The following is a 19,028-nucleotide window of genomic DNA, read 5'->3' on the forward strand; positions in this document are numbered from 1 at the left end:
ACACAAACTTTAATAGTTTGGAAATTGTATTTACTTTCTGTGCATAATATAATGTTTTAAGGGTGTATCCTACTTGAAACAAAACCACTAGTTGGCACATGAACCAAACTAAAACAACAACAAAATACACGTCAAATACATTTTTCCCAAAGATGGTTTCAGTCATTTTACGTTAGTGAACGCCATAGCAAAATAAATGTTTGTAGTGCTATGTCTTTTATCTGTGTAAATATGTAATGTTAGCAAAAGAAAATATTAAATTATACAAATATAACTTCTCATCGATCCACAAAACATTCACTACACTTTCAAATGAGGCCACGCCCCTTTAGGAGACAGGAAGTGCAGGGCTCGAGAGTGCGACCAATTTGGTCGCAAATGCGACCAAAATTTGTAAGGGTGCGACTAAGATTTTTCCTAGGTCGCACCGGTGCACCTAACGTCCTCGCATCCGCTGCCTCTCCACTAACGGAGCGATGTTGTTTATATCGATATGGTTTAATGTTGCGTTACATGACCCATTCCTTCTGGAAAGCCGTGCCTGTGTTTGGATCTCTCCTCCGCGCAGCCCCGCCCCCATTCACTCACACACCGGCCGGCTCACCTGCAACATGGAGAGACACAGCGCCGCTGGTCCAAACTCCCGACATTTGTCTACAGATTTAATTGTTATTAACACAGCTGTATATTGTTAAGTATGAGAGGGAAACCTGTATTGGTACCCGTGTTTCCGCTGGTAACTCTGTTACTGCGGCCGCCACGGCGAAAACCACATTATTAAACTAACTTCAGTTCGTTGAGTAATAGCGTGTAAGACGGAGCATGCTGGATCATAGTTCATAAAAATGCAGCGCAGTGACGATACAGACATTTCATAGCCTACACAAGACGGGTGTAACGCCGCTAATGAGCCAGCCGTCACTCTCTGAGTAGCCTAGCATACGCCGGTCCATCGCACTCCCCCCGTCTTTCGGTCGTTCTTTTTTTTTTTTAAGATTTCGGCCTTTATTTTGATAGGAAAGCTGAAGACATGAAAGGGGAGAGAGAGAGTGGGGGATGACATGTACAGACATGAAAATCACTCACCTTCGCGAAATTCGCCGTTTTGAAACCAAAATAGGTGACCTACGTGAATCGTGTAGATTTGATGAGAAAATGTTTAAGGGGGGGGGGGGGGGGTGTAAGTACTCGGGCCTGGTGCCGTATGACTATTTTAGAAAAATAAATAAATTAAAAAGTCCACATGGGATTTGTTTTAATGCGCTGGATTTAACCATACTGTCTATGGATTTGACCAATCATCGAACTTCCACCAACCAATAAAGCGATTCCACCAACCTTCTGCAGCGACATGTTCAAGGAAGACGGCGGCGCGTAAGACGGTGCTTGCTAGTCATTAGATGCTAGTCACAAAGCTTCGGTCCGTGCACTCTGTAATACCGAGTACGCGTACCCGGCAAACGCCGCTACCGTTAAGACTGCGACTGTTCCTTTACTGACCGACCGTGATACAAACTATACGTGTGTGCACGTTCATAGCGGATCATGATTTGTAAAAGCTATCTGAAGCCCAAACTGCCTCGACAAAGCTGTCTGTTTGGAATCAGCATGGCAGGTATTTAAACATAACGGCCTTGTCCCAGAGTTTAGACTTCTAGCTATATGAAAAGATAAACAATGCCACGTTTTTAATAATTGTAAATAAAGCAGCTAATATCAGCATGGACAAAATCATGAATGTACTAATTTGCTTTTTTGATGATGACCTGGCCAAAGTAGTACATTTTAGTTTTCACAATGATTCATTTTAGGATTATGATATTATTGCAATATGTAAATCCACATTGACTCTTTATTTAATATATGGTTGGAAGAAGTACAAATGTATCCAAAACTTTTTAGTCTTTTATTATTGTGTAATGTCAGAAGGACTTTAACTGTTTTGCCAGTCAAATTAACTAATGAGTGCATATTGAAATATTACACTGTTGGTTGGCAAAAAATGCATCTCAAAATGCATCAGATTGATGATTTAAAATATGGAATATTTAAAATTTTCTTCTGGGGGGGCATGCCCCCGGACCCCCCTAGAAGGGTAATATCCTTCTCACCTTTTTCACCCCTGACCCGTTTTCATGCCTGTCATATAGGAAAGGGCTGCAGGTCGGAGTCAAACCTCTATATTTAACAACTGATCTATCCGGGCGTCCTCTCTCTCTTTTAATCAGTCTGTTATTGTTGTTGAAAGCTTATGAAGGAGCTTTCTCAGGCTATTTATTTTAGATAACTTTTTTGTGTTGCAGCTGTATATTTTCAAACTGGTAAAGAAAACCCTGTCTTTGCATTTTATTTTAATCACAATCTGTTTTAATAAAAGAGCTTGTGAAAAGTGGCTTTGACTTAAAACTGAACATTTAGCCCACTTTGTAAAAAAACACAGAGCTATATATCGTGTATCGCCATTCAGCGTTACGGCGATGCGAGGAAAAATTTGGGTGCACCTAAATTTTGTGCTGGTGCACCTAAATAAAAAAAGTTAGGCGCACCAGTGCAACCAAGGCAAAAAGTTAGTGTGGAGCCCTGAAGTGAGCACCACTTCATATCATTGGTGCAGCGTGTAATAGTGAACGTCGTGTGGATGGATGAAAAGTTATATCTGAATAATTTATTAATATGTTCTTTTGCTAATGTTAGATATTTACACAGCTAAAAGACATATTTAGCATCACGGACATTAGTTTTGTAAGGATGTTTACGAACGTTAACTGATGTTATCTGCTCTTTGTTGCCAGATCTCGCAAGAGTTTGGTCCTGAGACAGAAACAGGTCTCAAACAAAGTTAATTTACTCCTGATGTGTCCGTTTGAAAAATGCTATTTTATTGTGAGAATGTTGTGGAGATATGTGGCTTGTGAGAAATGGGTCCAATATTTACTTTGGTCACTACGAGGTGAAAGAATCGATCATAATCTGTTTTCACGTTCACTTCTCCCGTTGGAATCAATACACTCTGGACCTGCCGCTAGTCTCCTAAAAAGGCGTGGCGGTGGACCAACCCAGGTGACACAGAGACAGGAAACTACTCTGAGTTGGGGCGTCTCGGTTCTAAACCGTCTCTGCTGCACAGACTGGTCCCAAAATTATAAGATGGTGGCGCCTTTTTTGTTCAGCTGGAGGAAGTGGAGACGTGTCATCCATCTTTTTGACAGTCTATGGTTAAAATGCAAAAGGTCTGTTTATGAAACTGGAAGTGATTTACTTGCTGACTGCGTGAGACCCCAGAGCGGCCTCATTACCGAAATTATCAGACGAGGTCTCCACAAAGACAACAGAGATCGCAGAAGTTCACTTAAGGCAGATTTATTTGAAACAATTACATGTTTACAAGTAAACCGAGCTGTCCAAGACACATCAACAGACTACAGCCATAGACAGCTGAAATGTCATTTTTTATACAGCATTTTGGCCGGTGTCAGGACACATTTCCTACATCTAAAATTGGCTTTGAACCATTTCAATCCTTAATCCCCATCTTCACTCCCCTTCCTTAAATGTGCCTAGGTCTTTGTGACAATGAGCTTTTATTGTTAATTTCTTACAGTATAAACATGTTAAAGAAACAGGTGTTCAAAAGTCTTTGGTTCCCCATTTGAACAGATTTCTTTCTGATTGTATTACTTATTAATTATGTTGGCTTAGTACAGTACTTAATTGTTGCTCTGACAAGTGGAAGACACTGTTTCATTGATCATATTATTTTGGAACGGAGCTAGACCCAAGTGAGTTTTTTTAATGCATATCATTGATTAACATCCCTATCTCAGCTTTTTCTTAAAGAAAGGACTCCTCTGCTCACTGACAGGATGCACTAGCTATTCTACCTTCCCTGATTTGCTCACTCATATCTCTCTTACTTCATCCTCGTTCAAACACAGAACAGATTTCCAAAACTGCACTTCCTGTCGTCTCCCTCACACAGACAGAAGAGCCTCCTCTCCAATTTAGCTGAGACTAATTTGTGCGTTAAACAAAATACACTAACATCATGAACACAATGTCTGTTAAACAACCATCATGTTACAGGATTGATAGTGGATCGTGCTAAACTTGTCTAACTAGAAAGAAATCAGAGAGTTCGTGGGACCTGTAAATGGATCTGGATCCCACAGTGTGATTACATAGTGAGGTTACGTTACTCAGACTGTTAGATCTCGCTCTTCGGGCCTCCTCAGATGTGTCAGATCTCCTTGGCACAAACAAAAGGGAGAGTGTCATTGCAGGAGGCGGTGGCCCACTTCTTGCGATCTGTAATGCGGAAGATAGACAGAAACATTTACCTTCAAGGATTTGTATTTCAAGCTGAACATACGAAGAAAATGCTTGCTGTCAATGTACAGTCAGCAGAAACTGGATTTCTGGGAGTTGAAAGTCAATTTTGTGGAACTTGTAGTGTGGTATGTAGCACATGTTAGTGAAGTAGCAGGTATGGAAGGCCATTGGCACAAATATTGCTTCAGAGATTTCGTGTTCAGACGGATAAAATGTGAGTAAACGCATAGTTTAGTCGTGTTAACAAGCTTTTTTATGCATTAAACATTTGCCAGTAAGTGTTGCATTTCCTACGTCTGTATGTATTTACTGTATATCTTTTTATCTGTATCCTCTGACTTACGGTCCTTGTGTTGTGTGTTTGTGTCGTTTGTATTTTAGAGTTGCAAAGATAAATCGATAAGCTGTCAACTATTAAATTGGCCAACTATTTTGATAATCGATTAATTGGTTTGAGTCATTTTTATGAAATTCCTCTGATTCCAGCTTTTTAAATGTGAATTTTTTTTTGTTTCTTCACTCGCTTCTCTCTCTCTCTCTGAAATGACCTGTGATTGGCCAAAGTCTCCCGTCACAGGTTCCATTTTCTAAAGCCTGAAAACAGAGCCAAGATGAGGTGCAGAAATGTAGTTTCTCTCAGATTACTCAAATTACATAATGCTGAAAGGTTGTTAAGGGATTTCTGCCCAATAACACACACAAAAAACTGCCTACCTCATCTTTAACTAATTCTGGTCCCATTCTGATTGCTGTTTGCGTTTTGCTGAGTCATTTTTTAATGTTCTCTCTTTCAGGTATATTTTATCAAGAAATAAAGAGGTGAACCGAGCAGGGTTTAAATATGTGTGTTTGTGTAGTTTATTACATCCATAATTCATCTCCAGACAGTGCATTGTTCTCCTTTTGTCTTCCATATTGTAGTCCAGTTTCGTGGACCAGTTTTCGTAGTTAAACATGGTGCCGTCAGTCCACATCCAAAAACCGGACTATGGATAGAAAGACACAAACATTCCAACATAAATACATTGTAAGACTGACAAATATTTTTAAAACATAAGCTAATTAGAATGATTCAGCGAAGTTATTATAGTTAATTACATTCATACTTTATACATCATCATACACTTTATTGCACCCAACCATTAACGTTTCTGTTTTGTAGTTTTGAAGTTCATAGCAATTTAAATTCCAGTGAAATTGACTTTTTTATGATCTTATATTTTCTATTACTGTCATCCCTGGTGGAAAAGTTTATTGGTCAGCTGTGAAATACCCTCCCTCAGTAGGGATGTAATCCTACACTCAACTCATGATTGGATACGATATAAGTTCACTGTGCAACTGTGTCCTCTTATCAAAAGTGACACAAAACTGTATTTTTATCCTAAATAACAAAAATGTACTAAATAATTATTTATTATACGTTTAATAACAAAAAAATCCAAAATAACTAAACAGAAAAAAATCTCTTCAAATAAGTAAACTAAGACGTCTGAAGTCAAACAAGTGAAATCTGAAGTAGATAATGCCCTAGGCCGTTTCAAAATTGTATTGCGATTAATTTTTTTTATCTCAACCGGTTGTAATCTTTACACATTCATATCCATTTTAACCGAGTTGCCATGCATCGTTACATCCCTATCCCTCAATAAATTTTCCAAAAAGCACATAATATGTTTCATGTCAGTCAGGCTTTAGTTGACATTCAAATTTGGAGGAAAATTAAGTTTATTAAAATCAACAGTAACAGAATTTAGAAGTGCGTATAGGGTTACACACCTGAATGCAATCGCTGCCACCGATCCATGTTAGGGGGAATTTGTGGGTGTCTCCTCTGGTCAAAATCCGAATGAAATTATTCTCCTCATTACTGTGGACCGACGCCAGGTTGGCTCCTTCAAACAGGCAGTAACCCTGGAGACGACAAGAGAGGAAAGAGTGTTCTCATGTTTGGTTCGTTGCAACATGACTGGATGCATGAGCAGCTCCACTCCACCACTCCTCACCTCGGCTTCAGACCAAGTCTTCGGGCTGTCGATGAAGACGAAACATCGTTTTCCAAGGCGGGACCAATCCTTTGGGCAGGAGTTCCTGCCTACAAAAAACATATTTTAAATATTTTACTGATCTGCAAGTCAAGTACAATCAGTCATTTAATAACTGTATTACCGACTTGATTTAAATTCAATTATGTGCAGTCACGTCAGGGGTGGTTCTACAGTGAATGACACCCTGGGCGAGACCCCCTCCGAGTAGGAGAAAAAAATGGGAAATACCAGTGTTGCAGCAGCACAATATCAGACACACAGCACACACAGAATATAAATGAAATAATAGGATACAATATACATGAAATAATAATAGGATAGAACATAAGAACAAATAATTTAAAATATATATATATATATAAGATGGGAATAAAACTGTACAACTGTTTAACTAGTATTGATAAAGCTGTACCTATCCTTGCGCTCCCCTGAATATGTATACCAACTCCTACTCCTAAAACTACTAACGCCATGTAATGAATAAGCAAGAATCAGTGAGAGTTGACACATTAAATACTTCAATCATTTATTAATACACTAAAACTGAATACTCCTAATGAATCATAAAACAAGCTATATATATATATATATATAATATATATATATATATATATATATATATATATCATTTCAAGAGGCCCTGTGCTTTAATTTGAAGAGGTCTATCATGAGAATTTGTCTGTAAATGCAGATACAAAAGCTACAATTCTCGTTAAGAAAGTTTGCATGATGTGCGACATTTATAGGCTACTAATGCAATCATACAGTAAACCTTGCCTACTTCTTTTATTGTTGTAGTGTTATCATCAACAGTTTGTCCACCACTCAGTTTTATCAAGGCGTTAAGTGTTTTAAGGGGAGTTGTGCTTATCGCAGGTTCTACTCTCACTCCCTCATCTCTGTCCATCTCCTCCTGAATCTCCTCCTCACTGTGCATATGCCACTGCTGCTGAGTCCCGACACCACTATCATCGGCCACGGGAGCTGATGGAGGTCCTGCTACTGCCGAAAACATGTCTTTTCGCTTTTTTCTTTTATTTGAGCCGCTTGGGTAACTTTGTTTCATTTTGGCGTTTAGACCATTGACATAAAAGAAATTTTTAGACTCATCTTGATCCATCTCTGTGTAGGCTACTTCCCATTTCTCCTGTCAATTTGTGTTTATCTTTCGCGCTGCGGCGCACTGTTACGGACTAGTCCATTTCATTGTGAAAGTGGGGGGTGTTGACCTCTCTCAGCAAGCAGGGCGCCTGCAGCTGCTGGGGGCGCTGATCTGCCAATTCCCCACAAAGTGAAATTATAAAAAACAGAAAAAAGCTTCGCGGCGCAGATGATTTTTTATTTTTAAGATTTTATTTTATTATTTTATTTTATTTTTAAGTTCTTGTGCCGCCCCCCATGTGACATGAAAAAATGACACGCCGGGCGGCTGCCCGGTTCGCCCGTACCAAAATTTTTGTTTCAGTTTGCGTTGTTTTTAAGAAAAGCTGTTTAATTTGTTTATGGTGTTTAAAGTTTGGCAGCAACTTGTTTAGTGGGTTTATGCGTTTGCAGTATCTGCTACAATATTTTTACGAGGAAAACAATGAAACAATCTCTGTGACGTTGCTATCATGCTTTGTATCGTTGTTTAAAATGTCATTCCTACGCATTCTCATGAACGAGTTCATACGATACCTTTTGCAATGTGTAGCGAATGTTCGAGGAAGATACTGTATGGCAGCAGTGGTAAGAAAGTGCTTGCTCATTATTAGATGCTCGTCAAAAGGCTTCAGTCCGTGCACTCTGTCATACGAGTACGTTACCGCTGCCACTGCGCATTCACTGACCGACTGTGTTCATGAGGAAAACAATATGTTTGTGCACGTTCATAGCGGAACACGATTTGTCTTTTACGATGGCCCTGGCAATGTGTAAAAAGCTATCTGAAGACAAAAAATCTGTCTTTCGAATCAGCATTGCAGTTATTAACATTATTTAACATATTAACACACATGGCCTTGTCCCAGAGTTTCAACACAGTCTCACTCCCATCTTGTAAAATACAGACGCTTGGTCAGGTGCCTTTGCTGTTGTTATTGACGATAAAAGTCTCCTTTAGCGTCATATTTAAATGCTCGGTTGGGACTATTGGCGTCATTTTGACGCAGTTAGGTTAAGGAAAAGGTTGTGGGTGGGCTTACGTTTCCATGATACGCGGGACAACAACAGGACAGTTGGGATCAGGAAAAGAACAACGGGACGGATGGGTTCAGCCCATGACACGCGGGACAATGGGACGGGCAACGGTTGGGTTTAGGAAAAGAACAACGGGACGGTTGGGTTCAGCCCCAGTTTATTATTATTATTATTTAAGTTATATTATTGCAATATGTAAATCTACATTGACTCTTAATTTAAAATATGGTTGAAAGAAGTAAAAATTAATTCCAAAACTAAACTTTTTTTGTACTTTTGAAAAGTTATGACTTTTATAATGTGTAATGTAAGAAGAACTTTGATTGTTTTGCCAGTCAAATTCACTTTAATGAGTTCATATTGAAACATACTGTGACATTCTTCAACACTCCCCCAAGTTTCAGGCTCAGGATTGTTTTTGACTTTAAAGCGTAACTACCGTTTTCTTCGACCCGGGGGCCTGTTTCACAAAACCAACATAAGGGATTAAGCTGGGATTTCCCATTTATCCAGGATGAATTTAGCCTTGACTCGGTTTCACGAAAGCGGAGGCACATAAATCACCATGGAAATTTATTCTGTGCAGCTAGCCTGCTCCCGACCAGGCTAACAGCCAGGATTTATTTAATCCTGGAGCCTTTTCTTATAATTATTTTAATTGATTCATTTTGTTTTAAATTCTTTAACAATAAGGATCATGTTTGTTCTTCTTCCATGTACACAGTATTTGACATTCTTAGCACACAATTTGTGTTGTCCAGTAAACTGGGACTATAATTTGGGAGGATTGTACAATTTTAAGAACATATCCTAATTGTACAATCCTTCCAAATGATAGTCTTAGTTCACTGGACCAGTTACTATCTACTGTTGTAGGCTACTGTACATTCATGACAACAGGGAGAGGATGCCTCAATGGTTTTTGACCTTAAACATTGCTGGGGGGAAATAACTGATGAATATACTCTGTTCCATTCATGTTTACATTGTGCATGGAATTTATCACTTAATTATCTTTATAGTTTCTAGATTTTAGAGTCCAATTTCTTCAGTGTCTTTATTTTCTATGTCCATACATATGAGGGAGTAAGGCATATAATATGTAGAGAAGGAAACTCGTCCTCTATGAAAAAAATTAAAAATAAAACAGATAATAGCGGACAGACTGAATGATAGTCTAAAAATATACATTTATGAACTACTGCTCTTAACTGAAACCATTCAATGAGTCACTGTAATTTGCAAAAACAAACAGTTGTACACTTTGCATTAAAAGCGAGCAGTGGAAGTTAATATGACTTAGGAAATTTATATTGTAGCCCGTGAGAGAGAGGGAGAGGAACAGAGTGAAAGAGATATTTACACATCATATTCTAGCGTTATAGAAAATTGATCTTCATGGTAAATTTCCTGAGTAACATTATCTTCTGCTCGCTTTTAAGGCAAAGAGTACAACTGTTAATTTGTGCAAATGATTAGAAGCCTAATGGGCCCCGGACCCTATTTTCCTATGTTTTTGTTTGACAGATTGGAACAACAATTGTTGACATTGGTCCCAAAGCAAGGTACAATGTAAGTTAATAGGGCAATTGTCCAGCTTGTATTTACCTTCACAAAAGTGCTTGTTTTGCCGCTGACAGGCTCAGATTAATATTCTGTCTGAAAACATTATGGAAAGGATCCCTGCATAGATAGACCTTTTTTAAAACCTCTTAGAGACCTTTCTGTTTAACCAGAAACAGCTCTTAAGTTGCTAGCACTAAACCCACCAGACTTTAAAAGCAGTATAGAGCAAACTATAGCCAACCATGTATTTTCACAAGTAAATCGGTATACTATGTGTTTATTTCAACCAAAACTAGAGTTGTGATGGTTGGAAAAGTGGAAAGACGACCCAAAACGGCTTTTCATAGTTTCATTTTGTTTCTGTCGACTTTGATTAAATTGTATTTTACAATGCTAAAATTGCTGTTTATTTTACATGGAGTCTGGTTGGTACAGCAAATGAAGCTCAGCGTAAATTCTTAAAGGAAGACTTCATTCACTTTTCCATCACTCATAATGATAAGCTGTTTCACGGTACGTCACTGGTCAGTAGTAATCAGAACAGCTGTGTTGTTGTTAGTTAAACCAATCAGGGTCGACCATTTGTCGACGAGCCTATCACAGCTTGATACCCTGCTTTAAATCTGCTTTCTCTTCCACGGTTGGCAGTTGTCGTTTCAGGAAATAGAGTGCGTGCGTTTCCTGACCGGTTGCATGGCATTCCTGTTTACGCTGTCTTTTGTGCTTTTGTGGCTGCTATGTCGGATTCTGAGTTGGATCCGGGGGTCGGATGGTCCTGGTGGGTGTTTGGCGTGGAGGCTTCCACGGGGTCTCTGGCGTCGTCGGAGCTCTAGATTGACCGCCGTCTCTGGTTCACTTCGGAGGCTGACCGGATGTCTTCCGCGCGTCGTGGCGGCTCCGGTGCTTTCACGGGCCGGGAGCTGGCTGCTCTTGGCGACTGCCTGTCGCGCCCGTCTGTGCCCCGCCCGTTGCCGTGGTTGGTGGTCGGAAACGGACCAAGAAGGCGGATCCGCCTTCCCCGGGCCCCGCGAAGAGAAACTCTGGCGGCACTCAGCAGCCGGCTGATCGGCTGTTCCGGGGCTCCTCATTCGCCTCATCCTCGCGTCACTGCAGTCCCTCGCCCGGCTCGATGCAGGCCATGGGGTAGGATGCGGGCTGTGGAGAGCATGGCGGTGGCGCGTGTCTGGTACTATTACTACCGCTCTGGCTTCCCTGTCTGTGCCAGCGGTGGCGGTGTTCAGCCGGTGCCTTCTCCTTCCGTGGAACATTGTCATTCCTTGGCCACTGCTGTGCCTTCTTTCCCTAGGTAGGCCTTACATCCCTGTGTCTGCTAACATTTCCAGTAGGCGCTCTAAATCTGCAGCAGGGCCGTGATGTTAATCTGGTGAGTCTTATTTGCCGCCCCGGAGTGATAAGTCTCTGGTGGCGGGGATGGGTTTTCGCGGTGGTTAAGTCCGCTGACCCTCGGCTGAACAAGGATCTTTCCTTGTGGGCTGTGGGTGGCGTTTGGTATATTTCGACGTTATTTGTTCCGTACCCCACCGGAGGGTGGAGTTGGATCGTTACCTGGCGTTGGTGGGCGATTTGTTCCTGAGTTACGGGCGGAACTATTTTTGGCAGTACCATAGAGCTTTTTCCGGAAAGCTGCGCTCATATTGCCCGTGCTAACGTTCGCCTGGACTGGTCAATTCTGGACACTGAGATCCTGGTTATGGTCGTGGGGGTGCTCAAGCTATTTTGTGTTCTCACTGGCGGGCTGCGGGACATGTTGCTTCGCTCTGCCCTGGGGTGTGGGCAGCCAACCGGCCCGCCCAGTCGCACCATGGCGGTCTGCGGTTTCCGTGTCAGTGGATGCTCGGGGCCAGGTTCATACGTCCAACAATAACCGATTTGTAATAATTTTAATGAAGGTGTGTGTACTTATGGGAATTGCTGTTTTTCACATCTGCAGCGATTGTCGGGATGCTCATCCCAGGTCGGTCTGCCCGCGTACCGGAAGCCTCGGGGTCAACCTCAAACTGGTTCCAAGACATATTGAAGCTCCATCCCTCTACCCCTAATTTACGTGTGTTGGCATCTGAACTGTCTAGTCATCCTAATTCTGTGTTTGTCGATCATCTGCTGTCTGGGCTTTTCCAAGGGTTTCGGTGGGCGTTCTGCCGATCCGGAGGTTACATATGTGGCGAAGAATCTTCTTCGGCTGTTTCACCCTGATAATGGTGGCTAGGTTGGTTGCGTCTGAGGTTAGCAAAGGGTATATAGTGGGGCCGTTTGATTCCTCCGTTTTCGTGTTTCGCACTAGTCCTTTGGAAGTGAATTGGGAAATATTCTGGGAAGAAGCCTTATATTTGATCTGTCCGCGGCGTGTCGTTAAGTATCAATAGTCTCATTCCACCGGGTCCCTTTCCTTCATTATGCCACTGTTGATGATGCGGTTAAACTTATATGTTAAGCGGGAGGGGGGCCTGGCTCTCCAAGGCTGACATTACTGATGCCTTTAAGATAGTCCCTATACATCCTTCGCAGTGGCCTCCTTTTGGCGTCAGGTGGGATTCCAAATACTATTTTGGTGTGCGTCTGACGTTCGGTGCCGGAGCAGCCCGTGTATTTTTAATCATGTTTCCGGGGCACTTTGCTGGATCCTGCTTAACAGGGTTGGGGTTCCAGCGGTGATTCATTGCTGGATGATTTTCTTTCGTGACCCCTGGGGATAGTGTTGGGTCGTTGGGCAAATTGAGACGGTGTTTTCTTCGTGTTCCCTCTGTCTGAGGCTAAGACTGTTGGTCCGTTACGCGGTTGGAGTTTCTGGGCATCACCCCACTCGGGTGCGTATGGAAGCGTCCCTTCCGGTGAGAAGTTGGAACGCATTCGTTCACTTGCGCGTCCTTTGTGCCTGAGTGTCTTGTTACTAAGCGCGGTTGCTCTCATTGCTGGGCATTTGAATTTCGCTATGCGCGTTATTCCGCGAGGGGCTTCTTTATATCCCGGGTTGCTGGATTTGGCATCTTCGGTGCCTGGGTTGCATGATGTGTTGTCCCTGGATGACGGGTGCCGGTCTGATTTGCGTTCTGGTCCCGACTTCTGGATGACTGGAACGGCATTTCGTTTTCTACGACGACGTAGTATATTCTTCTGATTCGTTGAGGTTTTACACGGATGCTGCACCTTCCGCGGGTTTGGGGGTATTTTCACGGGCAGTGGTTTGCTGGCCACTGGCCTCCCACTTTTTCCCCGGGCGGATTCCATTGCTCTATATGAGATTTACCCGATTGCTATAGCTTGCGCGCTCGGCGGTCTGTGGACACGAAGCGGATTTCAGTCCTGTGTGATAATCAGAGTGTGGTTGACATTATTAATAGAGGGCGCTAACATGTTGTCAGATAATGCCTCTGATGAGGAGCATCACCTGGTCGTCTGTCACGCACAATTTTATTATTACTGCTCGCCACGCCCCGGACATCATAACTCTGTGGCTGATGCTTGTCTCGCTTTCATTTTCAGACCTTTTGGAGCCTCTGCCCCGCAGCCTGGCCTGTACCAGTAGTGCTACCGCCCCTCACCCGGAGCTAGCAGTGTATTGATTCCTTAACTCCCGTGATGCTTATTTAGTAGCGGCTAGGGAGTATATGAGGAAAGGCTTAGCTGTGTCTACTCTGAAAACATATGATTTTGCGGGTGTACTTTTGCTTTATTCTGTGTGTCTTGGTGTCCCCTTAAACCTGTTCTCCTTACTAGTGTTTGTGCTTTTATTTGTTATTGTACTGATACTCGTCACTTTTAAAACCCCAATATACTAGGGGTTACTGGGCGGCATCCAATTTAATATCAGGTGTTATGATCCATCGTTTCCTAGCTTATTTCTACGCGCTGTTAAACTAATTTTGAAGGGTATCAATAAAGCTCACCCTTCTTCCCCGACCATAGGCAACCTATTACTTTGGGTATATTGCATAAATTGGTGGGGTTCTTAGGCAGGGGTATTTTCCGCGTATACTGACATGTTACTTGAGGCTGTGTTTATGGTTGCTTTCTATGCTTTCCTTAGGGTGCGGGAATTCACTACGCAGTCAAAATCATTCAACTCCAGTAGAGATATTACATTCTCTGATCTGGTATTTCATGCTAGTCATTATTGCTTGAAACTTAAGCATTCTAAAAGAGGTGGCGCCTGTTCTATTGTGGTTGCTCTCGCACAGACTCACAGTTCTGTCCATTCAAATCTATGATTAGTTATTTGTCACTTAGACCACGGACTGATTCCCCGCCCACTCTTTCTGATTCCTGGGTTCTTCCTATGCATAGATGTTGGTTTAATCAGCAGTTGAATGCAGTCCTCCTCAAAGCTAAGATGTCCACCCAGCATTATTCTGGGCATTCATTTAGAATAGGAGCTGCTACTACGGCGGCTAATCAGGGCATGTCGAGGACGTCTCTGCAACAACTGGGACGATGGTCATCCTCTGCCTCACGATCCTACATCCGTCCGGATGTCGATAACGCTCGAACCAGAGATCCCTGAAACCATAATGGTGGGTATGCTTGCATATAACTGGTGGTGGTGTATTTTGTGGGCTTCTGTCAGCTTATCCATTGTACGCATCATGCGCTGTCAAGCTGCTTATACCTGATCGGCCGTGGCATCAGGCTTCAGGCATAATAGCCTGTGGCTCTTGAACCGCTTGGTGCCTGTTATTGCATGATGTTGCAAACGGCTGTGTGCCTCGTTACATCTGTAGTTACATTTATTATTTTGCTTTCTTATTTTTCCCCTTCCCATTGCCGATTTTATTTGCCTTTCTTATTTTGCTTTTAGTTGCCACTGTTCCCGTGGCAGATTTTTTTTGCCTTCTTATGTTCCGCCCGGCCGGGCGGCTGAGGTTTGGTTTTGCTCCGCAGTTGCCGAGTTTTGTTTACGGCTGTCGCCTTTTTTTTTGCCTTCTTATTTTGCATTTATTTTCACAGGTCTATTGCTGTGGATGGGCAAGATCCATGGTTTACTATTTCGCCGGTTTGTTTGGTTTATTTGCATCCGGTGGGCACCCAATTATTTTTATTTCATATTTTTTTGCGCCGGTGTATGGGGTTTTGTTTTTTTACCGCGAAGTGCCGAGTTTTAATTTGATTGGGCTGTAGCAAATTTTATTTTCATGGTGTGGGCAGTAATCTTTCTGCTTTGGTAGGCTAGTTATTGTACTTTTATGTCAACTTTGCTTTCTCGTCGTCTGCAGAGTCCTGCGGCTCATGAGGTATGTATCGCCAACTAGTTTTTCACTAATTGTCCTTTTTGGGGATTTGTTTGGGTTCCTTAAACCCTTTAGGATATTTGGGTTCGATGGAGTCCAATCTCCAGAGACTCGTACATTTACATGTTGTATGTACAATAAATATGTTCATAATTGAAAGAATTCTCCTGATTGAAATGAAGCTCAGCGTAAATTTAAAGGAAGACTTCATTCACTTCCATCACTCATAATGATAAGCTGTTTCCGCACGTCACTGGTCAGTAGTAATCAGAACAGCTGTGTTGTTGTTAGTTAAACCAATCAGGCACTCATTTGTCGACGAGCCTATCACAGCTTGATACCCTGCTTTAAATCTGCTTTCACGGTTGGCAGTTGTCGTTTCAGGATAGAGTCGCCGCCTCCCTTCTGCCACCGGTGGTCACCCGGACCTGGGTTGCATCTCGGCGGCTGTTGATGGTCCCTCTATTTATTCTCCACCACCAGTGTCTGGACTCCATCAGGGGATTTGTTTGGGTTCCTTAAACCCTTTAGGATATTTGGGTTCGATGGAGTCCAATCTCCAGAGACTCGTACATTTACATGTTGTATGTACAATAAATATGTTCATAATTGCAAAGAAGTCTCTCCTGATTGAAATGCTATTTTGTGGATGTTTTTACATGAAAAAAAAAAAAATCTTGGGCTTTTGGGAAACACTGATCCACATGTTTCACCATTTTCTGACAAACAACTAATCCCTTAATCCAGAAACTCTTCGTCAGATCAATCGACTGTGACACTAATCCTTAGTTGCAGCCCTACAACATTGTACATAGGTACAGTACTTGAGTAAAAGTTCTTAAAACAATAATGTGACACCTATGCACACGTCATCACTCACCACATTGAACACGTGTGACACCCGGTGGTGTCTTCGTGTTCGGTATCTCCTCCCCCGTGATGACATTGACGCACCAGCAGTATCCGGTGGACGCCCAGCACTGCTGCGGGAGGAAGTTCCCGTTAGCATCACACTGTGGGACAAACTCTCCAATCAGGCCCTGGCTGTGATTTCTCATTTGTTCACAGAGGCCCCCATTGTCAAAAATGGGGCTGGTGGGGTTGATCGGGTAGGCATCGCTTAAGATCAGAAAGGTGCAGAGTGTCAGAGACACGCTGAAAGCCTTCATGCTGATGATGATGATGATGATGATGATGATGATGATGAACCGGGAGTGTAGCCTGTTGAAATAGGAGCAACAAAATCTAAAACTATCTACAACATAGAGTTCTAAAAAGTGAAATCCATCTGCATGTCTTTCCTTGCAAAATAAATCTGTGTTAAAAATGTTTGATTAAGATAATCCAAAGTAGACTCACCTGGTTCAGGATCAGCTGGTGTGTTGAGCCACCTCTGCTGCTTCTGTCTTTATATCCTGCAGATTGCTGGCACTTCTGCTGTGTCATTGTTTTAATATCCCTTGAATTCACTGGAGCTTTGAGGTCAAATGTAACACAGCCGAGCTGCAGCGATGGATACTGTTTTGTCTTTTATCTCATCAGTTTTTCTTACTCAGACTATTGTAATCATTGTAAGTTCAAGGTAATCATTGGATATCATTTTTATATAGGCCTTTCATTGTTCATAGCCCTGGCTTCCCAGACTGTCTCGTCTGGTCTTAAGGTTACTTGTTCTTATCTTATCTATATCTGCTCTTATTTTCCTGATCTTGTATTGTGCAAATCTGGGTTACAGACCATTTTTGCAAGTAAAAACTGACACCACTTGGCTGGGTCATATGGAATTATATTCTCCAACATTAAGATGAGATATAAAATCCAAAGAATCTAATATTTTATTGCTTCGTTGTCCAAGAATCACATTTAAATTTAACAAGTAGCCTGTTTTCCCACACTTTTACACATTACATATCATTACCAGTGAATAACTGATGCGACCTAATGTCAGAAAATGTGATCATGTCTATAGGTGGACAAAACATGACACATCCCTACTTCCTGTGCAGACAGAAATAGTCTAATGCTGTGTTACAAAGCGCATACTTTTTCTTTTTTACTTTTAGTACTTTAGTACTGCAGCAGCCCTTTCTTTATGCAAACAATTGGGACAAACAACTTTGTCGTGACACTGCGTCTTGAACTTGGACCCTCTTGCTCATATAATCTGTCGGAAGGGGCGAAGTGGGCCATGTCTTCTGAAACTCCATCCACATTGTTTCCTCAAAAGCCCAGAATCTTTGACTATTGTAATCATTGTGAGTTTAAGTAATCATTGGGTATCATTTTTAGATTGACCTTCCATTGTTCATAGCCCCGGCTTCCCAGACTGTCTCGTCTTTTTTAGACATTTCATTCTGAAATTCCTTGAGAACTAGTGCACATAGCTGCCATGAATAGGAAAAAAATCTCAACGGACCCCCCTAGCTGAGCCCCTAATGTTTACAACGTCTAGCTCCGCCCCAGCTGTCTGTGCTCTTTTGGCGGCTCATTTATCTGTTATTAAGATCTGATCATCTTTTTGAATGTTTGACACAAGGCTGCATCAGTTACACACTAGAAACTGTAGAAATACAGTACTGTGTAAAAGTTTTAGGCAGGTATGAAAAAATGCTGTAAACTAAGAATGCTTTCAAAATATTATCGAAATATTAAATATATACTTATTAGGTAGGTATGTTATTTCAAACATCTTGGAGAACTAACCACAGATCTTCTGTGGATGCAGGCTTCCTCAAATCCTCTGACTTGATGATGCTGAGATCAGGGCTCTGTGGGGGCCATGCCATCACTTCCAGGACTTCTTGTTCTTCTTTATGCTTAAGATAGTTCTTAATGACCTTGGCTGTATGTTTGGGGTTGTTGTCCTGCTGCAGAATAAATTTGGGGCCAATCATACGCCTTCCTGATGGTACTGCATGATGGATAAGTATCTGCCTGTATCAGCATTGAGGACACCATTAATCCTGACCAACATTAATCCTCCAACTCCATTTGCAGAAATGCAGCCCCAAAGTTGCAAGGAAACTCCACCATGCTTCACTGTTGCTTGCAGACACTCATTATTGTACCGCTCTACAGCCCTTCAGCGAACAACCTGCCTTCTGCTACAGCCAAATATTTCAAATTTTGACTCATCAGTCCAGAGCACCTGCTGCCATTTTTCTGCACCCCAGTTCCTATGTTTTCGTGCATAGTTGAGTCGCTTGGCCTTGTTTCTATGTCGGAGGTATGGCTTTTTGGCTGCAACTCTTCCATGAATACCACTTCTGGCCAGACTTCTCCTGACAGTAGATGGGTGTATCTGGGTCCTACTGGTTTCTGCCAGTTGAGCTGTTGGCACTGCTGGACATCTTCTGATTTCGAAGGGAAATAAGCTTGATGTGTTTTTCATCTGCTGCACTAAGTTTCTTTGACCGACCACTGCGTCTACGATCCTCAACGTTGCCCGTTTCTTTGTGCTTTTTCAAAAGAGCTTGAACAGCACATCTTGAAACACCAGTCTACTTTGAATTATTTGTCTGGGAGAGACTTTGCTGATGCAGTATAACTACCTATATACTATAATAATCTTACACCTGACTACAATCCTACAAAATCCCTGACTTTTTACAAGTACCTATAAGAATTGATGCTGGTTTGAAGGCAAAGGGTAGTAATACCAAAT

General features: G+C 42.0%; 1 protein-coding gene across 1 annotated transcript; it reads right to left on the reverse strand.

The window, feature by feature from the left end:
• Positions 1-3,359: 3,359 nt before the first annotated feature.
• Positions 3,360-16,892, reverse strand: LOC120573292 (galactose-specific lectin nattectin-like). The gene is made up of 6 exons (XM_039822940.1): positions 16,724-16,892; positions 16,245-16,585; positions 6,336-6,424; positions 6,109-6,243; positions 5,195-5,315; positions 3,360-4,305 (listed from the first exon to the last, which is right to left on the reverse strand). The coding sequence occupies exons 2-6, from the start codon at positions 16,531-16,533 to the stop codon at positions 4,238-4,240; spliced, it is 702 nt and encodes a 233-aa protein (XP_039678874.1). The 5' UTR covers positions 16,534-16,585; positions 16,724-16,892; the 3' UTR covers positions 3,360-4,237.
• Between the last annotated feature and the right edge of the window lie 2,136 nt (positions 16,893-19,028).

Source organism: Perca fluviatilis, chromosome 14 (genome assembly GCF_010015445.1).
Source record: "Perca fluviatilis chromosome 14, GENO_Pfluv_1.0, whole genome shotgun sequence".
NCBI classification, from domain to species: domain Eukaryota; kingdom Metazoa; phylum Chordata; class Actinopteri; order Perciformes; family Percidae; genus Perca; species Perca fluviatilis.